The sequence below is a fragment of the Myxine glutinosa genome, chromosome 4 (genome assembly GCF_964187855.1).
Source record: "Myxine glutinosa chromosome 4, kmMyxGlut1.1, whole genome shotgun sequence".
Lineage (NCBI taxonomy): Eukaryota > Metazoa > Chordata > Myxini > Myxiniformes > Myxinidae > Myxine > Myxine glutinosa.
The window spans coordinates 137,137,744-137,156,767 of NC_136264.1; the positions used below are offsets into that span (position 1 = coordinate 137,137,744).

The following is a 19,024-nucleotide window of genomic DNA, read 5'->3' on the forward strand; positions in this document are numbered from 1 at the left end:
TCTGTGAATATTAATGGATGTTATATATGGCAACAAAACTATATACTGTTTCTGTATCTGTGATACTGAAATAAATAAAAGATTCCCTGTCCATGGTGTTGGCTTAGCGCAGTGGTTCTTAACCTTTTTAAAGGCGCCAAACCCTAATGAAACATACCGAACACTCGCGGAACCCCTCAAATTTGACAAAAAAATTAAGAAGAATTGCATCTTAATGCGTTTTATGTTCTTCTTTTCAGGAGGCGATCTGGGAAATGCGTGGTTTTGTTTTGACAAGGGCCACCCTCAAATCATTTTCGCATGCAAGCCTGCTCATTTTCTTTGTTTTAATGTCCACCAGTTTCGAAAACGCATGCTCGCAGAGATACGTTGTAATGAACGGCGTGAGGATCTCAAGGGCAATTTTAGCGATGTGAGGATACCCTTCCATTTGGGGCCACCAAAATGTTGAGAGCGTTGTTGTGCCGAAGAGTTGTTGTTGAGTCTGGCTGTGCTGAAGTTCGATGAGGTCGTTGACGTATTGGTCGTTGACATCTGCCGTTGCAACATCGAAAGTAAAGGGCTGCCACACCCATGCTGGGTATTGCTCTTGGTCGGGGAAGTAGCCATCAAATGACTTTCCCCACTCATCCAAGTGCGTGGCAATCGCTTGCTTCAGCTCCCCCAGTCCAGCAGTGCCTCCAACTTCAGACTCATCTTCGATCCCGCTCAAGCACTCGTCCAGTAGCGAAAAGTTCGCGAAGTTGTCGTTCTCTGTTCGCCGCCTCCACAACGGTAACTTCTTCCGGAAAGCGCTCAGCTTTTCTTCAGATTCGATGACATTCACTCCACCGCCCTGCATCTGGCAATTGGGATGATTGAGTGCGTCGAAGATGTCAGCTAAGTACGCCAAGGTGAGGATGAACTCTGACTCTTGGAAGTGCGTTGCATGACAATGCTGGTGTTCTCGCAAAAACCGGGCTAATTCTACACGCAAGGCAAAAACATGGCTCACTACCTTCCCTCGTGATAACCATCAAACGTTAGAGTGGTGGAGAAGGACTTCGATTTCAGAGCCGATTTCATTGCAAAACTCTTTGAAGATGCGATGATTCAGAGCACGGCTTCACACGTAATTCACAGTTTCAACGACGATTTTCAGAACATTGGCCAGTTTTGGAAGCAGGGTTTTTGATGCCAGCGCGTGTCTGTGCAGGACGCAGTGCGTGACGATGATGTGTGGTGCATCGGCCTACACCAGCGCTCCAAAACCGGAGTTGCATCCCAGCATGGCTGGAGCTCCGTCCAAGCAAACTGCAGACACCATGTTCCAGGAGAGGCCGTTGCTTCTGAAGAAGTCGTCCACAAGCTTCTTCACATCAGCTGCTTTCATCGTTGTTGTGAGAGGCTTGCAGAACAGAAAGTCTTCGTTGATCTCGTCTCCTTTGACATAACGCACAAATAAGATGAGCTGGCTCAAATTCGAAACGTCGGTGGTCTCGTCGAGTTGAAGGCTAAATTTTGTTGGGCTCGCGACTAAATCTGCAACTACCTGGGTGAGGATGTCGTCGCTCATGTCGTCGATTCTGCATCTGATGGTGTCATTTGAGAGTGGAACGAGAGACAACTTGTTTTCAGCAGCTTTTCCCAGCATGATGTTGGCCATCTTCAATGCGGCTGGTTTGACGAGTGTCTCGCCAACGGTGTGCGGTTTGCCCTGCTTTGCGATCAGGTACGCAACTTCATACGACGCGGTGAGGATCGGTTTGTCAATTGGAACGAAGCCGAGAGTGGGCAAGGTAGCACTTGCGTCGAATCGGACTCTCTTCAATTTGAATTCATCCAGCGTTGCGTCTTTGTACTGCCCCACGCCGTGCAGTTTTTTTAAGTGTTCCCATAGTTTTGCTGGTGCTCAGCTGGAGTTGCTCAGACTTGACATTGCAAAGGATGCATTGAGGACGCTGACTTCCGTCCCGTTTCGTCAAACACGTGAACCTGTATCGCACGTAATCCTCCGACCACTTCCTTCTTTTGCTCGACATACTGCAAAAAAAAATTTAAAAAAAGTAACAAACTGATCTTAATTGAGTTCGGGCAAATAATTATATGACAACAATTAAAAAAGGAACATGCTTAAATATAATCAGTACCCCTCTGAAAACTGAAAAATTTTAACGAAGAAAACATAACTTATAGTTACGATGACGGGATTTATTATATCTACTCAACTCTATGTCACCTCAAATCCCATTATAATATTACATAGAAAACTGTGAATTGTTAGTTTTGAATTGCGACCAAAGGAGTTATATCACCTCCACCTAGTTTTCTAGGGTAATTCAATCATATTTTATAATCACCATCCACTTTTGACTTTAATATAACTCTGAACCCACCCTGCATATCCACAAACATTTCCAACTTACTTTTCAATTAATCAGTAACTCCAAAGTAAGGCGCGACCAATGACGCACGGCACACGGCAAGCTAATCGAGGCTATTCACTGGAATTTCCGAACACCTGCAAAGTCCAAAATCCAGTAAGTAAGTAAGCAAGTAAGCACCATCAACAGAATAATTAGCAAGTTGCTCATTGATTCAACTTACTACAGTCAGTGTGAAACAACTTATCTTAAACACAGACCAGAGAAACCATGAATGGGATGGGAATACAATTACAAATAACATTTCCATTCGTTTGTAACATACATAGCAAAATAATAATAATATTAATAATAAGCGTAATTACACATAGATCCAAAATTGATACAAAACTAAAAAAAAAAAAAAATTGCAATGCGTTTCGGAGGACCTCCGCCGAACCCCTGAGACTGGCTCACTGAACCCCTGGGGTTCGGTCGAACCCAGGTTAAGAACCACAGGCTTAGCGGTTAGGGTGCCGGCTTGGGATCCTAGGATCCTGAGTTTGAATCCCAGTCGATCGCTGAATTAACGCCAGGGGGGTTGATGCAGCCTGTCATCCTTCCGAGGTTGGCAAATTGAGTACCAGCTTGCTGGGATGAATGATCCCGGTGTGTACCCCGATTTAGAAGAGGTACACCGTATCCCTGCGCCCTGGTGTTGGGCTGGCGGCTAGGGTGCCGGCTTAGGATCCTAGGATCCTGGGTTCGAATCCCGGTCAATCGCTGAATTAACGCCAGGAGGGTTGACTCAGCCTGTCATCCTTCCGAGGTCGGCAAATTGAGTACCAGTTCACTGGTAATTCCCTGCTTGTCGTAAAAGGCGGCAAAAAGGGTTGACGTCAGGAAGGGCATCCGGCCGTAAAACATTGCTTCAAAAAGGGGACCGAAAAACAACAACAACCACAGTTCCCGAAAAAGGCCAACCCCCGCTTGCGGGGAAAAATGGCCTCTAAAGGTGGTTTTTTTTTTTGGTTTTTTTTTTTTACACCGTATCCCTGCGCATCTTAAGACACGACTAAGGGTTGACGTCAGGAAGGGCATCCGGCCACAAAAACATTGCCTCAAACAGGGAACCACGATTGTCATGGGGTCCGCAAGGCTAACCCCTGCTGTAGCGGGGAAAAATGGCCTTAAAACGATCATTCATTCATATATTCTGTCCATGAAAAGGATCTCACATATTCTACTAAAGGCAAGGGATAAGGGTCGCAGGATCACAAACCTCCTCTTTTTTCTGCTTCTCTTTTTCATCATCCTCTGTAGACCTTTTAACTTCTTCTTTCACATCTTCCATGGCATCCTTTGTTTTTTCTTTCTTATCACTGACTTCCTGCTGCTCCAGCTCCTCTTCCTGCCTCAGCTGCTTCCCGAGACGTGCCACCAGCTGTGGCTTGAGACCCTTGGCATTTATGCCACGGATGTCCAGCTCCTGACGCAATTGGATAACCTGCAAAGGATGAGTCACAGCCCAGCCAATAAGTATGTTACGCTTATGAAACCACTCAATGGGTAAGTTTAAAACCCATACTCCTGCATACAAAACAGCAAAACATACAACCATAAAAATATGATATAAATCAAACTAATCAATGAAAAGGATTTAAGTAAAACAAGCATTCTGAGTATTGCGCTGCAATACATGTCCCCTACCGGCAGTCTGTCGTCCGGAAAACTCTTGGGGAAATTACCAAGGGTTTTTTATCCACAGGTTCCGAATCGTTCCCAATCGCTAATTACCTCAGGACGGGCTCACCTGTGATTCGCACTCGGGACTTCGATTTATACACCTTGCAGACAGGTCAGCAGAAGCACGAGAAAATAAGTTTTTGATAAAGAACCTTTTGAGTCGCTAAATATCAGTAATTTATTATATTTTCCGGTTCACGATCAATGATCGATGTGCATATATATGTTGTTCGGCTTGGCTACGCCGCTCCCGAAAGTGCGCGCTGTGTCGCGCTGTTGACGTTCGCGAGACGAGGCTGAGGGCACGCGGTGCGGCTTGAGGAGAACTCTAGAATAAACAAGAGATATCCATTTTTTTAATATTTTCGTTTAATTAACGATATCTGCCAAACCACGTGCCCTATCGCAAATTCCAAAAGGACATTTTAGTAGACTGACATGCTCAACAGATCTGTGAAGTTTCCCCTCGATTGGATCAAAAATGAGGGAGGAGCTCGGTTTTAAAGGTTCATGCTTAAAAACGTCATAACTCTGAAACCATGTGACGCATGACGTCATGCTCGCTGACTTTTTTGTTCCACATGGGTATGCGATCCTGCCTGCAAAGTTTGGCCTCGATCTGTTCAGCAGTTGCAGAGAAAAAGGTTTTGTTTGTGTATTCACGAAAAACAATATGGCGGCCGAACCACGTGACCTGTGACGTCATATTTAAAGGAAATTAAAACTTTAAATGGCACTGAGTTAAGGATCATCAGAATTATCAGAATTACCAAAGTTCAAAGTGCCATAACTTTGTCAAAAATGATCGAAACGTCGTGAAGTTCGAACTTGATCTGTAACTTATCATGAGGAAACCATGTGCCAAGTTTGAAATCATTCGCATTAAGAGTTTATAAAAAAAAGTTCGGAAAACTGTTCTTTGCATGACGGACTGACGGATGGACAGACTGACGGACGGCGTGCAAACCTATAGTCCCCTCCGGTGTACACAGGTAGGGGACTAATAAAAAGGTGAAAAAAGTAAAAAGGCATATATGCATAACATAACATTCACATAAAAAGGTGTAAGAAAACAAATGGTCGTAAAGCTAGATAGCTGAAAACTCAAATCAGCAAGATATCGAATGCACTATATTCCTAAAATTCAGGATAATCAGAGTGCTTAATCTACACACCTAAATGTAGATTATGTTACGTAAATGTAGATCACTTTCAACAGAAACACCACACACACACACAGAGAGAGAGAGAGAGAGAGAGAGAGAGAGAGAGAGAGAGAGAGAGAGAGAGAGAGAGAGAGAGAGAGAGAAAAAGAGACAGAGAGAGAGAGAGAGAGACAGAGAGAGAGACAGAGAGAGAGAGACAGAGACAGAGACAGAGACAGAGAGAGAGAGAGAGAGAGAGAGACACAGAGAGAGATGGTAGGAGCTGAAAAACCTTGCCTTTCCTGAAAAATACGATGAAAATTTTGAATATGTACTTTAAAAACATAGGCAATACGAGGGGCAATACCCCTCGCGCTCACCTGGTAGAATAAACAGTATACTGCACTGAGTAAAGGTATTTTAAACCAATTTCAGTTTCCTAGAAGACAGGGCAGCATGGAGAATCATACTAACATAATCATAAGACTTTAAACAAACAAACAAAAAAATACCTATTTTGGGGGACAACCACCTCCATCCCCCGTAGACCCTCAAAGGTGCAGATTTTTTTTAATGCAGTGAACAAACTTTGGTACATCACGGGTGTTGAAGGTTGTGGTGAAGTTTCATTGAAATAGCGTGTGTGGTTTCAGAGGAAAAAGCAAATTCCTATTTTTTGGGGGTGGGGGGGGGGGGGGGGGGGGTCAAACCCGGATCCACTTTGACACCTGGCGAACCCCCTTCGATCCCGATTTTTTTTTAATGCCGTGAAGAAATTTAGTCACAACACAACAAATATAATTTGTGCCAAATTTGGTCGCAATCCCATCAGCGGTTTCGGAGAAGAAGTTTCAAGTGTTTGTCAGGAAGGGCATCCGGCCATAAAAACATTGCCTCAAACAGGGAACCATGATTGTCATGGGGCCCGCAAGGCTAACCCTCGCTATAGCGGGGAAAATGGCCTTAAAACGATCATTCATTCACCGACGGACGGACGACGCGCCCTCGCATAAGCTCCCCAGAACTTCGTTCCAGGTGAGCTAAAAATTGATTACTGTATGTATACAAAATGCACAACTGCATCACTGCAAAAACATCCAAACACTACTTAACAACACTCATTGTGATACTGCAGATATCACAGGTGACCACCAAGAAAGATTTCCAATATGAAGATCAAACATATATGTATATTTATATAATATTTCCAATATGAAGATCAATATCAAGATCAATAAATGTAACAAGCTTAATTTTTTTTGTGGTCTGCCGGGTCACCGAAACAGATTTTTTATTTGGTGGCCCGCCAGCATTTTTGGTGGCCCGACCGTATATTATGTGCTGCTGAATCAAAGTTCATAAAAATCAATATCCACGTTTAAATTACTGTTTCTCACAACACCAACAGATAAAATTTCATGCTTTTCATACCAGCAACCTCACAACTCGTAATCACAGAACACTCCCATCAGCTATTTAATAATCTACCTACTAACTTACAGCAAAATAATACTAGGACAATTTTAATGTTTGCTGAAGAAAGATTTCTTCACATACAGTGCATTAAGAAAGTATTCAGACCCCTTCACTTTTTTCACATTTTATGTTGCAGCCTTATGCTGAAATCGATGAAATTCATTTTTTCCCTCATCAATCCACACTCAATACCCCATAATGACAAAGAGAAAACAGGATTTAGAAAGTTTTGCAGATTTATTAAAAAGAAAAAACTTTGAAATATCACATTTACATAAGTATTCATACCCTTTGCTATGACACTTGAAATTTAGCTCAGGTGCCTCCCATTTCTCTTGATAATCTTTGAGATGTTTCTACACCTTGATTGGAGTACACCTGTGGTAAATTTAATTGATTGGACATGATTTGGAAAGGCACACACCTGTCTATTTAAGGTCTCACAACTGACAATGCATATCAGAGCAAAAACCAAGCCATGAGGTCGAAGGAACTGCCTGCAGAGCTCAGAGACAGGATTGTGTCCAAAACCAAACCAAAAAAGCCAAAACCAAAAAAAAAATTCTGCTGCATTGAAGGTTCCCAAGAGCACAGTGGCCTCCATAATTCTTAAATGGAAGAAGTTTGGAACAACCAGCACTCTTCCTGGAGCTGGCTGTCCGGCCAAACTGAGCAATTGGGCGACAAGGACCTTGGTAATAGAGGTGACCAAGAACACGATGGTCACACTGGTTGAGCTCCAGAGATCCTGTGTGGAGATGGGAGAAACTTCCAGAAGGACAACCATCACTGCAACACTCCAACGATCTGGGCTTTATGGCAGAGTGGCCAGACAGAAGCCTCACCTCAGTGAAAGACACATGTAAGCCACACAGAATCTTGTTTCTCACAGTCTGAGAGTCCTTTAGGTGCTTTTTTGCAAACTCCAAGCGGGCTTTCATGTGTCTCCAAACTCCATACCTCTCTTACCAAGGCCCCTCTCCCCCGATTGCTCAGTTTGGCCGGGCGGCCAGCTCTAGGAAGAGTCCTGGTTGTTCCAAACTTCTTCCATTTAAGAATTATGGAGGCCACTGTGCTCTTGGGAACCTTCAATGCAGCAGAGTTTTCTGTAGGCTTCCCCAGATCTGTGCCTCGACACAATCCTGTCTCTGAGCTTTGCAGGCAGCTCCTTCGACCTCATGGCTTGGTTTTTGCTCTGATATGCATTGTCAGCTGTGAGACCTTATATAGACAGGTGTGTGCCTTTCCAAATCATGTCCAATCAATTGAATTTACCACAGGTGGACTCCAAACAAGGTGTAGAAACATCTCAAAGATGATCAAGAGAAATGGGAGGCACCTGAGCTAAATTTCAAGTGTCATAGCAAAGGGTATGAATACTTATGTAAATGTGATATTTCAGTTTTTTCTTTTTAATAAATTTGCAAAACTTTCTAAAATCCTGTTTTCTCTTTGTCATTATGGGGTATTGAGTGTAGATTGATGGGGGAAAAAATGAATTTAAACGATTTCAGCATAAGGCTGCAACATAACAAAATGTGAAAAAAGTGAATGGGTCTGAATACTTTCTGAATGCACTGCATGAACCCATTTATTGCATTTTCCAAAACAATTGTTAGCTCGACACAACAATCAGCTATTGACAAGATAATGGTAGTCATGAAAAGATAGAAAATCGAAGTGCACGTGTCCTCTGAGATTGAGTATTAGCATCATGCGATCATTAGCACAGCACCACGTGATCAAATGGGTCATTCCAGTCTCTGCTAAAATTAGACAGCCAATCAGAAGTTGCACACTGTACACTGAACTCTGGCACTATATCATTGTACATTTGGGCATTTTGCTGCATGCAAGCAAAGGTTAGTTAGTGCAAGCTGCACTAACTCCGGAAGGGACAACACCGGTTTTACTTGTACTTGGTTTTTCATTGAGTGAATAGTATGCTTTCTACGTTAAGAAATTCAATTTCGAAAGTTTTGAATAGCATAAACAATCAAAATTCATGCTCAGGAAAATCCTGACGTAACCTCTGAATTGAAAAGTTTGAGAATCACAATTAGTTTCATAATTTATTTATTTCATCAGGTACGTCTTATCTCTGTATGGACTCCATATTAAAGCATTTGTCGTGTTTGTCAATTGAGTGTCTCCTTTCCATTTCTTTGCCCGTGAACTAGAAGTCAAATTTTCATATTAAACGCCGAACTTTTAATTCAAGAGTGAGAATGTACAAAGACATTCCCAAATTTAACCATCCATTCATTGTGTTTCATTCAGCCTGGTGTTGGCTTAGCGGTTAGGGTGCCGGCTTGGGATCCCAGGATCCTGGGTTCGAAACCCGGTCGATCGCTGAATTAACACCAGGGGGGTTGACTCAGCCTGTCATCCTTCCGAGGTCGGCAAATTGAGTACCAGTTCACTGGTAATTCCCTGTGTGTCGCAAGAGGCGACTAACAGGGTTGGCGGCAGGAAGGGCATCCGGCCATAAAACATTGCTTCAAAAAAGGGGACCACGGTGCCAGAAAAAGGCCAACCCCTGCCCTGCGGGGAAAAATGGCCTCTGGAGGTGGTTCCATTCATTGTGTTTCATTAAAATCTGTATTTTACATCAATATCTATTGGCTTTGCCTTTCAGATTAAACTATATAAAAGCTTACCCATGAGTCTTGGTCAATCAGGTATTTATACTTCGCTCTTTTATAACAAATTCAGAAATAGATAGGGAAGAAGACGCTTCAAACCTTCATGTTTTTCGGTTCCAGCTTGGAATAGTGTGTTGGAGATGAGAGCAGTTTCGGTTCAACATCCTTTTCTTCTTCCTCATCCTGTCCTCACACAAAAACAGCAGAACATAAAATTGACAAAATATTGAAAACCATTCCTTTTGTGCATCTTCATAAGAAAGAACAAAAACTTCCTTTGAGGCCGGGGAAGAAAAACAAAATTGCTAAACAATTATTATCTATAACATGACGACGTCTCCAATGTGCTGGCCGGCCAAAACCAAATCTGTTCCAAGACAAGGCAAATCTGTGAACCATAAAGAGTGATCATTACGGGAAGAGGTTGGGGGGAGTGGGAGGAGGGGGTTTGGTGGAGATGTACACGAGAACAGATAAGGATTGAGAGAGATGACCAAGAGTTTTGAGGGGAAAAATAAAATAAAAATAAGAGGGGAAGGCAGTGATGTCTGATTAAGCCCGAGTTCCTAATATCTAAAGGAAAGAGTTCCTTGTAGAAAATGTGATCTTACCATACACCATCCACCATGACTGACTCTGTACCTGCTTAACCAATGGGGAGAGATTACAGGATACCATACAAAGCAAAGGAACAACCTTACAACAGCTGAATAGAAACTGTCCCTGGAGCTAGACCAGTAAAACCTGGAGCACATGCTAAAAAAAGCAGGCAATGTCTTGAAAAACAAACATCACACATGTAGAGACAAACCAAGAAGGATAGTAAAGGTAAAAAGGGAAAGTGAATGGTAGGGAAGAAGAGAAGTTATGTCGTAATATCAAAGACACAGAAGTGAAATAAAGCAGGTAGTGGTGAAGTCTAAACTCTTATAACACAGATGAAACAAGGAGGAAAAAAGGAGAGAAGGGCAAGAAGGCAATGAAGGGGAAAAGGTGCAATGAAAGGCAAAAGGAAGACGAGCAATAAACGTGGGAATGGTGTATGAGGTAAGACGGTAAGAAAACGAAGGAGGAGAGAAGAAGATTGGATAAAAAGATGGGGAGGTGGTGGGCAGATGGGAGGAGGGAAAGGGGTGCAGTGCCTGTTCGCCGTCTGCCTCCTTCTGCTCGCCCTGGGTCTGCCTCAACAGCTGCTGCTTGTAGCCATGGGAGAGCGTCTCCCACTCCAAACGGGTAGGGGTGCAGAGCCAAACATCCGGGAGAAAAATAACCACAGTGTCGACGCGGGCCGCCAAACGCCGCCCCTTGTGCTGCTCCTCAGGCCGATAGTAGCGAATCTCTGCAAAACGGTACCTGTCGGGTCGGCAGCACAGCCGACAGGTGCCCCCATCAGAACTGTGCTTTGGCAATAAGTAGCCAGGCACACAGCAAAAATAAAGGACAATTAAAAAAAAAAAAAAAAGGCCACAGCCCATGCCAGGGAGGGAGGGGACATGGAAAGAACAATATGCAGGCAGCTTCATTGCACTCAATATCTCTGTGGGCCAGTCAACAGTCGAAAAGGATGCAGGTTCGATGAGCTTCCTGTCAAAATCATTACCACAAGGAGAGATAAAATTGTGAGGTGGTCACCAAAAGGAAGGGGATGAAACAGGGAGGAAACCACCTTGGGAGAGTGTCTCGGTGGGTGGGGAGGAAGAAATTGGAAAGATAAAGATGAGAATAGGCTTTGGGGTTACGCAGGAGAGTGAGATGGGAAAGGCAGTGGCACAGAGAGGAAGGGCAAGGTGAGGGTGAGAGGTGCAAGGGCGCGGGGAGGGTGAGAGGTGGAATGACAGGGAAGGGCAAGAGGTGGAATAGCGAGGGGAGGGTGAAAGGTGGAAGGGAGAGGGGAGGGGAGTAAGGGTGAGGGGAGGATGGGCAATGCGAGGGCAAGAGGAGGAAGGGTGGAGGAAGGGTGGAGGAAGGGTGAAGCGAGTGTGGGAGGAGGAAGGTTGAGACAAGATGAGGAAGGATGAGGCGAGGGCAAGAGGAGGAAGGCTGAGACAAGAAAGGGTGAAGCAAGGGCAAGAAGAGTAAGGGTGAGATGAGGAAAGGCAACGTGAGGGCAAGAGGAGGAAGGGCGAGAAGATAGGTGGAAGGGCGAGAAGAGAGGTGGAAGGGTGAGTCAAGAACAAGAGGAGGAAGGGCGAGGTGAGGCGAGGGCAAGCGGAGGAAGGGCGAAGTGAGAACAAGAGGAGGAAGGTTAGGAGAGGGCAAGAGGTGGAAGGACGAGGCAAGGGCGAGAGGAGGACGTACGAGGTGAGGAAGGGCGAGGGGCGAGTGATGGGAGGAAGGGCAAGGCGGCGACGATAGGAGGCTGCATGAGGGGGGACGGCGGAGAAGTCATGTGAGGAGGGACAGCGGAAAGACCGCTTGAGGAGGAACGGTAGATAGATCCCATGAGGAGAAACGGCCGAGAGACCCTACGAGGAGAAATGGCGGCGAGACCCCATGAGGAGGGGCGGTGAAGAGCCTGCGTGAACAGGAATGGTGGAGAGACCGCATGGGGAGGACAGCAAAGAGGCTGCGTGAGGAGGGACAGCAAAGAGGACGCATGAGGTGGGAATGGAGAAGAGGCCGCGTGAAGAACTACAGTGAGGAGGCCACATGTAGAAGAGGTACAGCAAGGAGGCTGCATGAAGAGGGACAGCGAAGAGGCCAAGTGAGGAAGGACGGGAAGGTGGCGGTGAGGGATGGTGAGAAAGGATGAGGGGCAGAGTGAGTAGGAAAGGAAAAGCGGCTGTTCGAGGAGGGCTGGCGAGGAGCAACGGGGTGAGGAATGGCCAGGAGGATGGGTGAGGCAGTGGCGTGAGGAGGAAAGGAGAGACGGCATCATGAGGAGGAAGGGTGAGATGGTGGCATGAAGAAGAAGCGCGAGGAAGTGGATTGAGGAGTAAGGGTAAGGAGGAGGTTTGAGGAGTAAGGGCGAGGAGGTGGTGTAAAAAGGAAAGGCTAGGCAGCAGCGTGAGGATTAATGGTGACGCAGAGGAGTGAGTAGGAAGGGCGAGGCGGAGGAGTGAGGGGGCAGAGTGAGGCGGAGGAGTGAGGAGGAAGGGTGAGGCGGGGCAGTGAGGAGGAAGGGCAAGGCAGAGGAGCGAGAAGGATGGGCGAGGCAGCAGCGTGAGGAGGAAAGGTGAGACGGCAGCATGAGGAGGAAGGGTGAGATGGTGGCATGAAGAGGAAGGGCGAGGAAGCGGATTGAGGAGCAATGGTAAGGAGAGTGTTTGAGGAGTAGGGGCGAGGAGGCGGTGTGAGAAGGAAAGGCTAGGCAGCAGCGTGAGGATTAAGGGTAACACGGAGGAGTGAGGAAGAAGGGCGAGGCGAAGGAGTGAGGAGGAAGGGCGAGGCAGAGGAGTGCGGAGGAGTGAGGAAGAAGGAAGAGTCTGCGGTGGGGGAGGAATGATGTGGAGAAGAGGTGGCTGTGAAAGTTAAACATAGGGGCAATACCCCTGGCACTCACCTGGAAGAATAAATAGTATACTGCACCGAGTAAGGGTATTTTAAACCAATTTCAATGGTTGCTAGAAGACAGGGCAGCATGTATAATAATCATACTAACATAATCATAAGACTTTAAACAAACAAAGAAAAAAATACCTATTTTGGGGGGAAACCGCCCACCCCCTCCCCCAACCGCATATACCTCCTAAGACCCCAATTTTTCTAATGCCTTGAACAAACATTGGTACATCAAACCTGGATCCACTTTGACCCCAGTAAACCCGCTGAGACCCCGATTTTTTTAATGCCGCGAACAAACTTTAGTCATAATACAACAAATATAATTTGTGCCAAATTTGGTCGCAATCCCATCAGCGGCTTCGGAGAAGTTTCAAGTGTTTACGGACGGACGGACAACGCACCATCGCATAAGCTCCCCTGAACTTCGATCCAGGTGAGCTAAAAAGTGGCATGAGGAGGCAAGGGCAACCATGAATGGCAGCCACAACTGATTAAAAAAGGGAAATGAGAAACTTACCATTGTGTACACTTGCTCAAGTCCACTCCTGTCAAAGCCTTCGTGCAGCGGACAGCTGTACGAATCAGCACAGATGGGTCAGTGTCTGGATCAGGCCCATCCAACGATGGTGACCAAGGGCCACCTATGGCCATGGTTTCATCCTTTCCCTTTTGTCCAACCAGAAACTATCCAAGAAAACAGAAAAAAAGAAAGTCACAACAAAAATGGTGCGTAAAAATGTGTCCGGGTGGTGCAAGGGTATTGCTTTCCACTCACTTTAATGAGACGTGCAGGATGCTGGCAACTCTCTTGCATATCCTCTGGATCCTGGGCCAGGGCACAGGATCTATGGTATACCTCCTCCAGGCTGGGACTTGCCATCAGCATAACCTGAAAGTAAATCAAAGCAGCAAAAACTAGAACGGCACTCTTCGACTTCGCAATGTCGACCGATATGCCTCCGCATGCATTATTTCATCATTATACATACATGTGCCAAGTTTGATTTAAATCCCTTCAGCTGTTCTCAAGCATCACATTTTTACCTCAAATGACCTTTGACGCCTAACTCTAATCAGTTCGTCTTTGCATCATCATATGTACTTATACCAAGGTTGGTCAAAATCCCATCACCGATTCAGAATTTTTTTTACGGAAAGGAACCTCTGACCTTTGACCTCTTGACACCATAATCAGATCTTTTTTTTTTTTTTTTTTTGTATACAAGATCAAGGCTCGTGAAAGAGCGAACATTAATCACACAGAAAGACAAACCGACACATAAAACATACAACATCGGGAGCTTTTTAGCTTTATATCATTATACACACTTGTACCAAGTTTGACTTTGTTCCCTTCAGCAATTCTTAAGTAAGTTACTGTGGCAACAAAAACATATTACAGACTCTGAACTTTGATCCCTTGACCCAAAAATCAAATCCGTTCATCTTTGCATCATGATACCGACTTGCACCAACTTTGATCAAAATCCCATCACTGGTTCACACGTTATCGTGACAGGATTTTTTTTTACCGAACATGACCTCTGGCCTCTTGATCCCAAAGTGTAATCAGTTCATCTTTACACCATAGTACATACTTTATCGCATTTTGATTTAAATCCCCTCAGCCGTTCTCAAGATATCGCAGCAACGAAAACCTATCACAGACGCACGGACGTACAACCCGGACACATAATGCCTCCAGCGACTTCGCTGGCGGAGTCATAACAAAGAGACATCCATCCTCTGCACCATGACTCATAAATTGCACTGCTTAATGTAGGCCTTTTTAAAGCGGTGAAACCGCTTCAATATTTGACAATTTCCTTCCTTCCATCCATCCGTACGAAAAGGAAGAAGAAGAAGAACCTTTCTAACCCACCATGTTTAATTCTAAACGGTTCTAAGGTATAATTTCAGGTGGTTTTAAGGGCAATTATAATGGGTTCTAAAGGGTAATTCTAAAGGGTAAGTCTAAAGGGTAAGTCCAAAGGGTAATTCTAAAGGGTAATTATAATGGGTTCTAAATGGTAATTCTAAAGGGTAATTCTAAAGGGTAATTATAATGGGTTCTAAATGGTAATTCTAAAGGGTAATTCTAAAGGGTAAGTCGAAAGGGTAATTCTAAAGGGTAATTATAATGGGTTCTAAAGGGTAATTCTAAAGGGTAATTATAATGGGTTCTAAATGGTAATTCTAAAGGGTTTCGTTTGTTTCTCGGCTTTGCCTATTTCATAATAAAATGCGAAACTGAACCGCTTACTTCAGACACGGGTGCAATTTTTAACCGAATCATGGGGTTTACTGCATTTATTGATGTGAATCCTGACATGTTAAATCGGACTACGGTGGAAGAAAGAAATACAGTGCATTCAGAAAGTATTCAGACCCCTTCACTTTTTTCACATTTTGTTATGTTGCAGCCTTATGCTGAAATCGTTTAAATTCATTTTTTTCCCCCATCAATCTACACTCAATACCCCGTAATGACAAAGAGAAAACAGGATTTTAGAAAGTTTTGCAAATTTATTAAAAAGAAAAAACTGAAATATCACATTTACATAAGTATTCAGACCCTTTGCTATGACACTTGAAATTTAGCTCAGGTACCTCCCATTTCTCTTGATCATCTTTGAGATGTTTCCACACCTTGATTGGAGTCCACTTATGGTAAATTAAATTGATTGGACATGATTTGGAAAGGCACACACCTGTCTATATAAGGTCTCACAGCTGACAATGCATATCAGAGCAAAAACCAAGCAATGAGGTCGAAGGAACTGCCTGCAGAGCTCAGAGACAGGATTGTGTCGAGGCACAGATCTGGGGAAGCCTATAAAAAAAAATTCTGCTGCATTGAAGGTTCCCAAGATTCCCAAGGTCCCAAGAACCCTGGTGTTGGGCTAGCGGCTAGGGTGCCAGCTTAGGATCCTAGGATCCTGGGTTCGAATCCCGGTCGATCGCTGAATTAACGCCAGGGGGGTTGACTCAGCCTGTCATCCTTCCGAGGTCGGCAAATTGAGTACCAGTTCACTGGTAATTCCCTGTTTGTCGTAAAAAGGCGACAAAAAGGGTTGGCGGCAGGAAGGGCATCCGGCCGTAAAACATTGCTTCAAAAAGGGGACCAAAAAACAACAACAACCACGGTCCCTGAAAAAGGCCAACCCCCGCTTGCGGGGAAAATGGCCTCTAAAGGCGGTTTTTTTTATTTTTTATTGAAGGTTCCCAGAGCACAGTGGCCTCCATAATTCTTCAATGGAAGAAGTTTGGAACAACCAGGACTCTTCCAAGAACTGGCCATCCGGCCAAACTGAGCAATCGGGGAAGAAGGGCCTTGGTAAGAGAGGTGACCAAGAGCCCGATGGTCACTCTGGCTGAGCTCCAGAGATCCTGTGTGAAGATGGGAGGAACTTCCAGAAGGACAACCATCACTGCAACACTCCACCGATCTGGGATTTATGGCAGAGTGGCCAGACGGAAGCCTCTCCTCAGTGAAAGACACATGAAAGCCCGCTTGGCGTTTGCAAAAAAGCACCTAAAGGACTCTTTGACTGTGAGAAACAAGATTCTGTGGTCTGATGAAACCAAGATTGAACTGTTTGGCTGCCTGCAGGCAGTGCTTTATCAGTGATGGTTGTCCATCTGGAAGTCTTCTGGAAATGCATAGTTTGACTTCTCTAATTGGCAAAGGCTTAATATTAATAATGGGTGGTCTGAATTGGTCATTATTATTAATAATTATTAATTATTAATGGTCTTATTAATTAATTAATTAATTAATGATTAATTATTATATTAATGGTCTGACTTCCAAAATTACCGTTTATTAGTGTAGTTACAGCGTACGTGAAATCACAAATACAGTTTACGTTCATTATTGTTACTCACGTTTAAATACGGCATGTTTTTATCTTAAGGGTGTAGTACTGGTTAACAGGTGATTTTTTTTTTTTTTTTTTTTTTAGCTGAACAGTTTCCTTATAGTCTTATAAACAAGAATCATGCTATTAGAGGTCATAGAAGTACCCCTAATTATTGAAAAATTTCCAAATTTTCTAACATCATACATGCCCATCAATAACCAGAAGTAGAATTATTTGTTATAACTTTAATTTGCATCATTCTTTTGGGCTGAAATTTGGACAGGATATTCAGAATATCACTTCCTTTAAAATGATGAAGGCTTTTGTTTATAGGAGTAGCCATTGTGGATTTATTGAAGGACAACCAAGTTTTATCTGGTAATTGGCATAATTAGCTAATTTTTTTTTTTTTTTTTTTTTTTTTGTATACAAGATCGAGGCTCGTGAAAGAGCGAACATTAATCACACAGAAAGACAAACAGACACATAAAACAAATAACATCGGGAGCGGTAGACAAGATGGGGAGAGAGGGGGAAGGACACAAACACAACATTTGAGAGCAGGGACCGAGAGACATGGAGACATCGAGAGATCTGTGGGAGGGAGAGGGCTTTGGGGGGGAGGCATGTGAAGGGGGGGAGGCATGTGAAGGGGGGGAGGCATGTGAAGGGGGTTTAGTAGAGTAACACATGTATAATACATGTACCAAGTTTTGTGTCAAAAGAATGATAGGTGACATGGAAGATAGAAGTAGAAATGTGTTCTTTGTTTTTCCTTGTTTTTTATTGACGGTCTAATTTATGCAAATTATATGCATGTAATATGACAAAGAAGCGTTGAAACTGGTCTGAGAGCCAAGATTATATCTTTCAAGAAAAACTGAAAATTAGATACCTCTCAAAGGTACCTATGTAGTTTTCTCAATTTTTCACCAGTACTACACCCTTAATTGTAAACTAATGAAAAAAATTAAGGTGGGGGCATTGCTTCCCTGCCCCCCAAACTCCATCGGTGTGGCAGACATCTGATTATGGTAACACACTCGCACACCTTTGTACCTGGCTAACTTCTACAAAAATACTTCATATTAAAAAAAACTTTTTAAAAACTACCATGGGAGCAAATCACATACTTATGGTCATGATGCGTCAGCATTGCACTGCATGCGGATGGAATACAGTGCCCACAGAAAGTCTGTAACCCCTTTGAAAATTTTCACTTTTTGTTGCCCAATAGCCTCAGATTAAATTGTATTAAATCAGAATTTTCAACCTTTATTTACACATTGTAACCCACAACTTCCAAGAGAAAAACAAATTCTACTAACTTCAGAAAATTAATGAAAAACACAAAACTGGCATATCTTGTTTGGATAAGTGTCCACAAACCTGAGTTAATAATAAGTTTATTCTGATGTTTGTTCCCCTTCCATCCCCTCACTTACGTCAAACGGCTACACGGCTGACACTGCACGTGAAAAAGCCGAATGCTTCAACTCTGTGTTTGCCTCAAAATCTTGAGTCCCGAATCTATCTCTCTCTCTCTCTGTAATCACCTTAGCCAGGTGAACCCAACTGTTCCTGGAATCTGTCCTTCTCTCCTGAAAAGGTGGAGAAGTTTCTGTCAAACCTCGACTCTGATTCTGCAACTGGACCAGATGGCATCAGCCCATGGGTCACAAAATCCTGCTCTGCCGCTCTATCTCACTCTCTCCATGTTCTCTTCACCATCTCTTTTGGTCAAGGGCATCTGCCATCTGCTTGGAAATCAGCCAACATTACAGCTTTACACAAAAAATGTGCAAAAACAGATCGATGCAATTACAGATGAATCAGCCTGATCCCAATAATCAGCAAGGTCATGAAATCAATCATCGCTTCTGACATCAAATCCTTCCCCTTCTCCAATGGCTTGATCTCAGATCAATTTTGATTCAGACCAGGTCATTCTACTCTGGACATGCTGCTTCTTCTGTCTCAACATAGGATGGAGGTGCTCAATGCCAAACAGGAAATCAGAGCTGTCTCCCTTGACATATCGCGTGCCTTCGATACGGTCTGGCACCCTGCTCTACTCACCAAACTCTCCTCCTATGGTATCCATGGAAATGTCCACGCATGGCTTGCGGACTTCCTCTCTAGTCATAGTCAACGTGTGGCCCTGAATGGATTTCTCTCATCTCACCTTCCTGTTCAGGCTAGAGTTCCTCAAGGCAGTGTTCTGGGCCCTGTGCTTTTTCTGGTCTTCATTAATGATCTCTCGGACTCTCTGGAAAATCTCTCTATCTCTTTGCTGATGACTC

The 19,024-nt window shown here is 44.1% G+C and overlaps 2 protein-coding genes across 13 annotated transcripts in view; both read right to left on the bottom strand.

Moving 5' to 3' along the window:
• GNB1L (G protein subunit beta 1 like) overlaps window positions 1-19,024 on the bottom strand; it is a 567,228-nt gene that overhangs the window by 446,429 nt on the left and 101,775 nt on the right. The gene's annotated exons all lie outside the window — the stretch shown is intronic.
• CCAR1 (cell division cycle and apoptosis regulator 1) overlaps window positions 1-19,024 on the bottom strand; it is a 117,706-nt gene that overhangs the window by 39,972 nt on the left and 58,710 nt on the right. For all 12 annotated transcript variants that reach the window (XM_068113574.2, XM_068113576.2, XM_078776494.1 and 9 more), the window contains 5 exons: window positions 13,634-13,747; window positions 13,376-13,542; window positions 10,497-10,707; window positions 9,454-9,537; window positions 3,625-3,849 (listed from right to left, as the gene is read on the bottom strand). In XM_068113574.2, coding sequence (XP_067969675.1) covers window positions 3,625-3,849; window positions 9,454-9,537; window positions 10,497-10,707; window positions 13,376-13,542; window positions 13,634-13,747 — 801 coding nt within the window. The remainder of the gene's footprint in view (window positions 1-3,624; window positions 3,850-9,453; window positions 9,538-10,496; window positions 10,708-13,375; window positions 13,543-13,633; window positions 13,748-19,024) is intronic.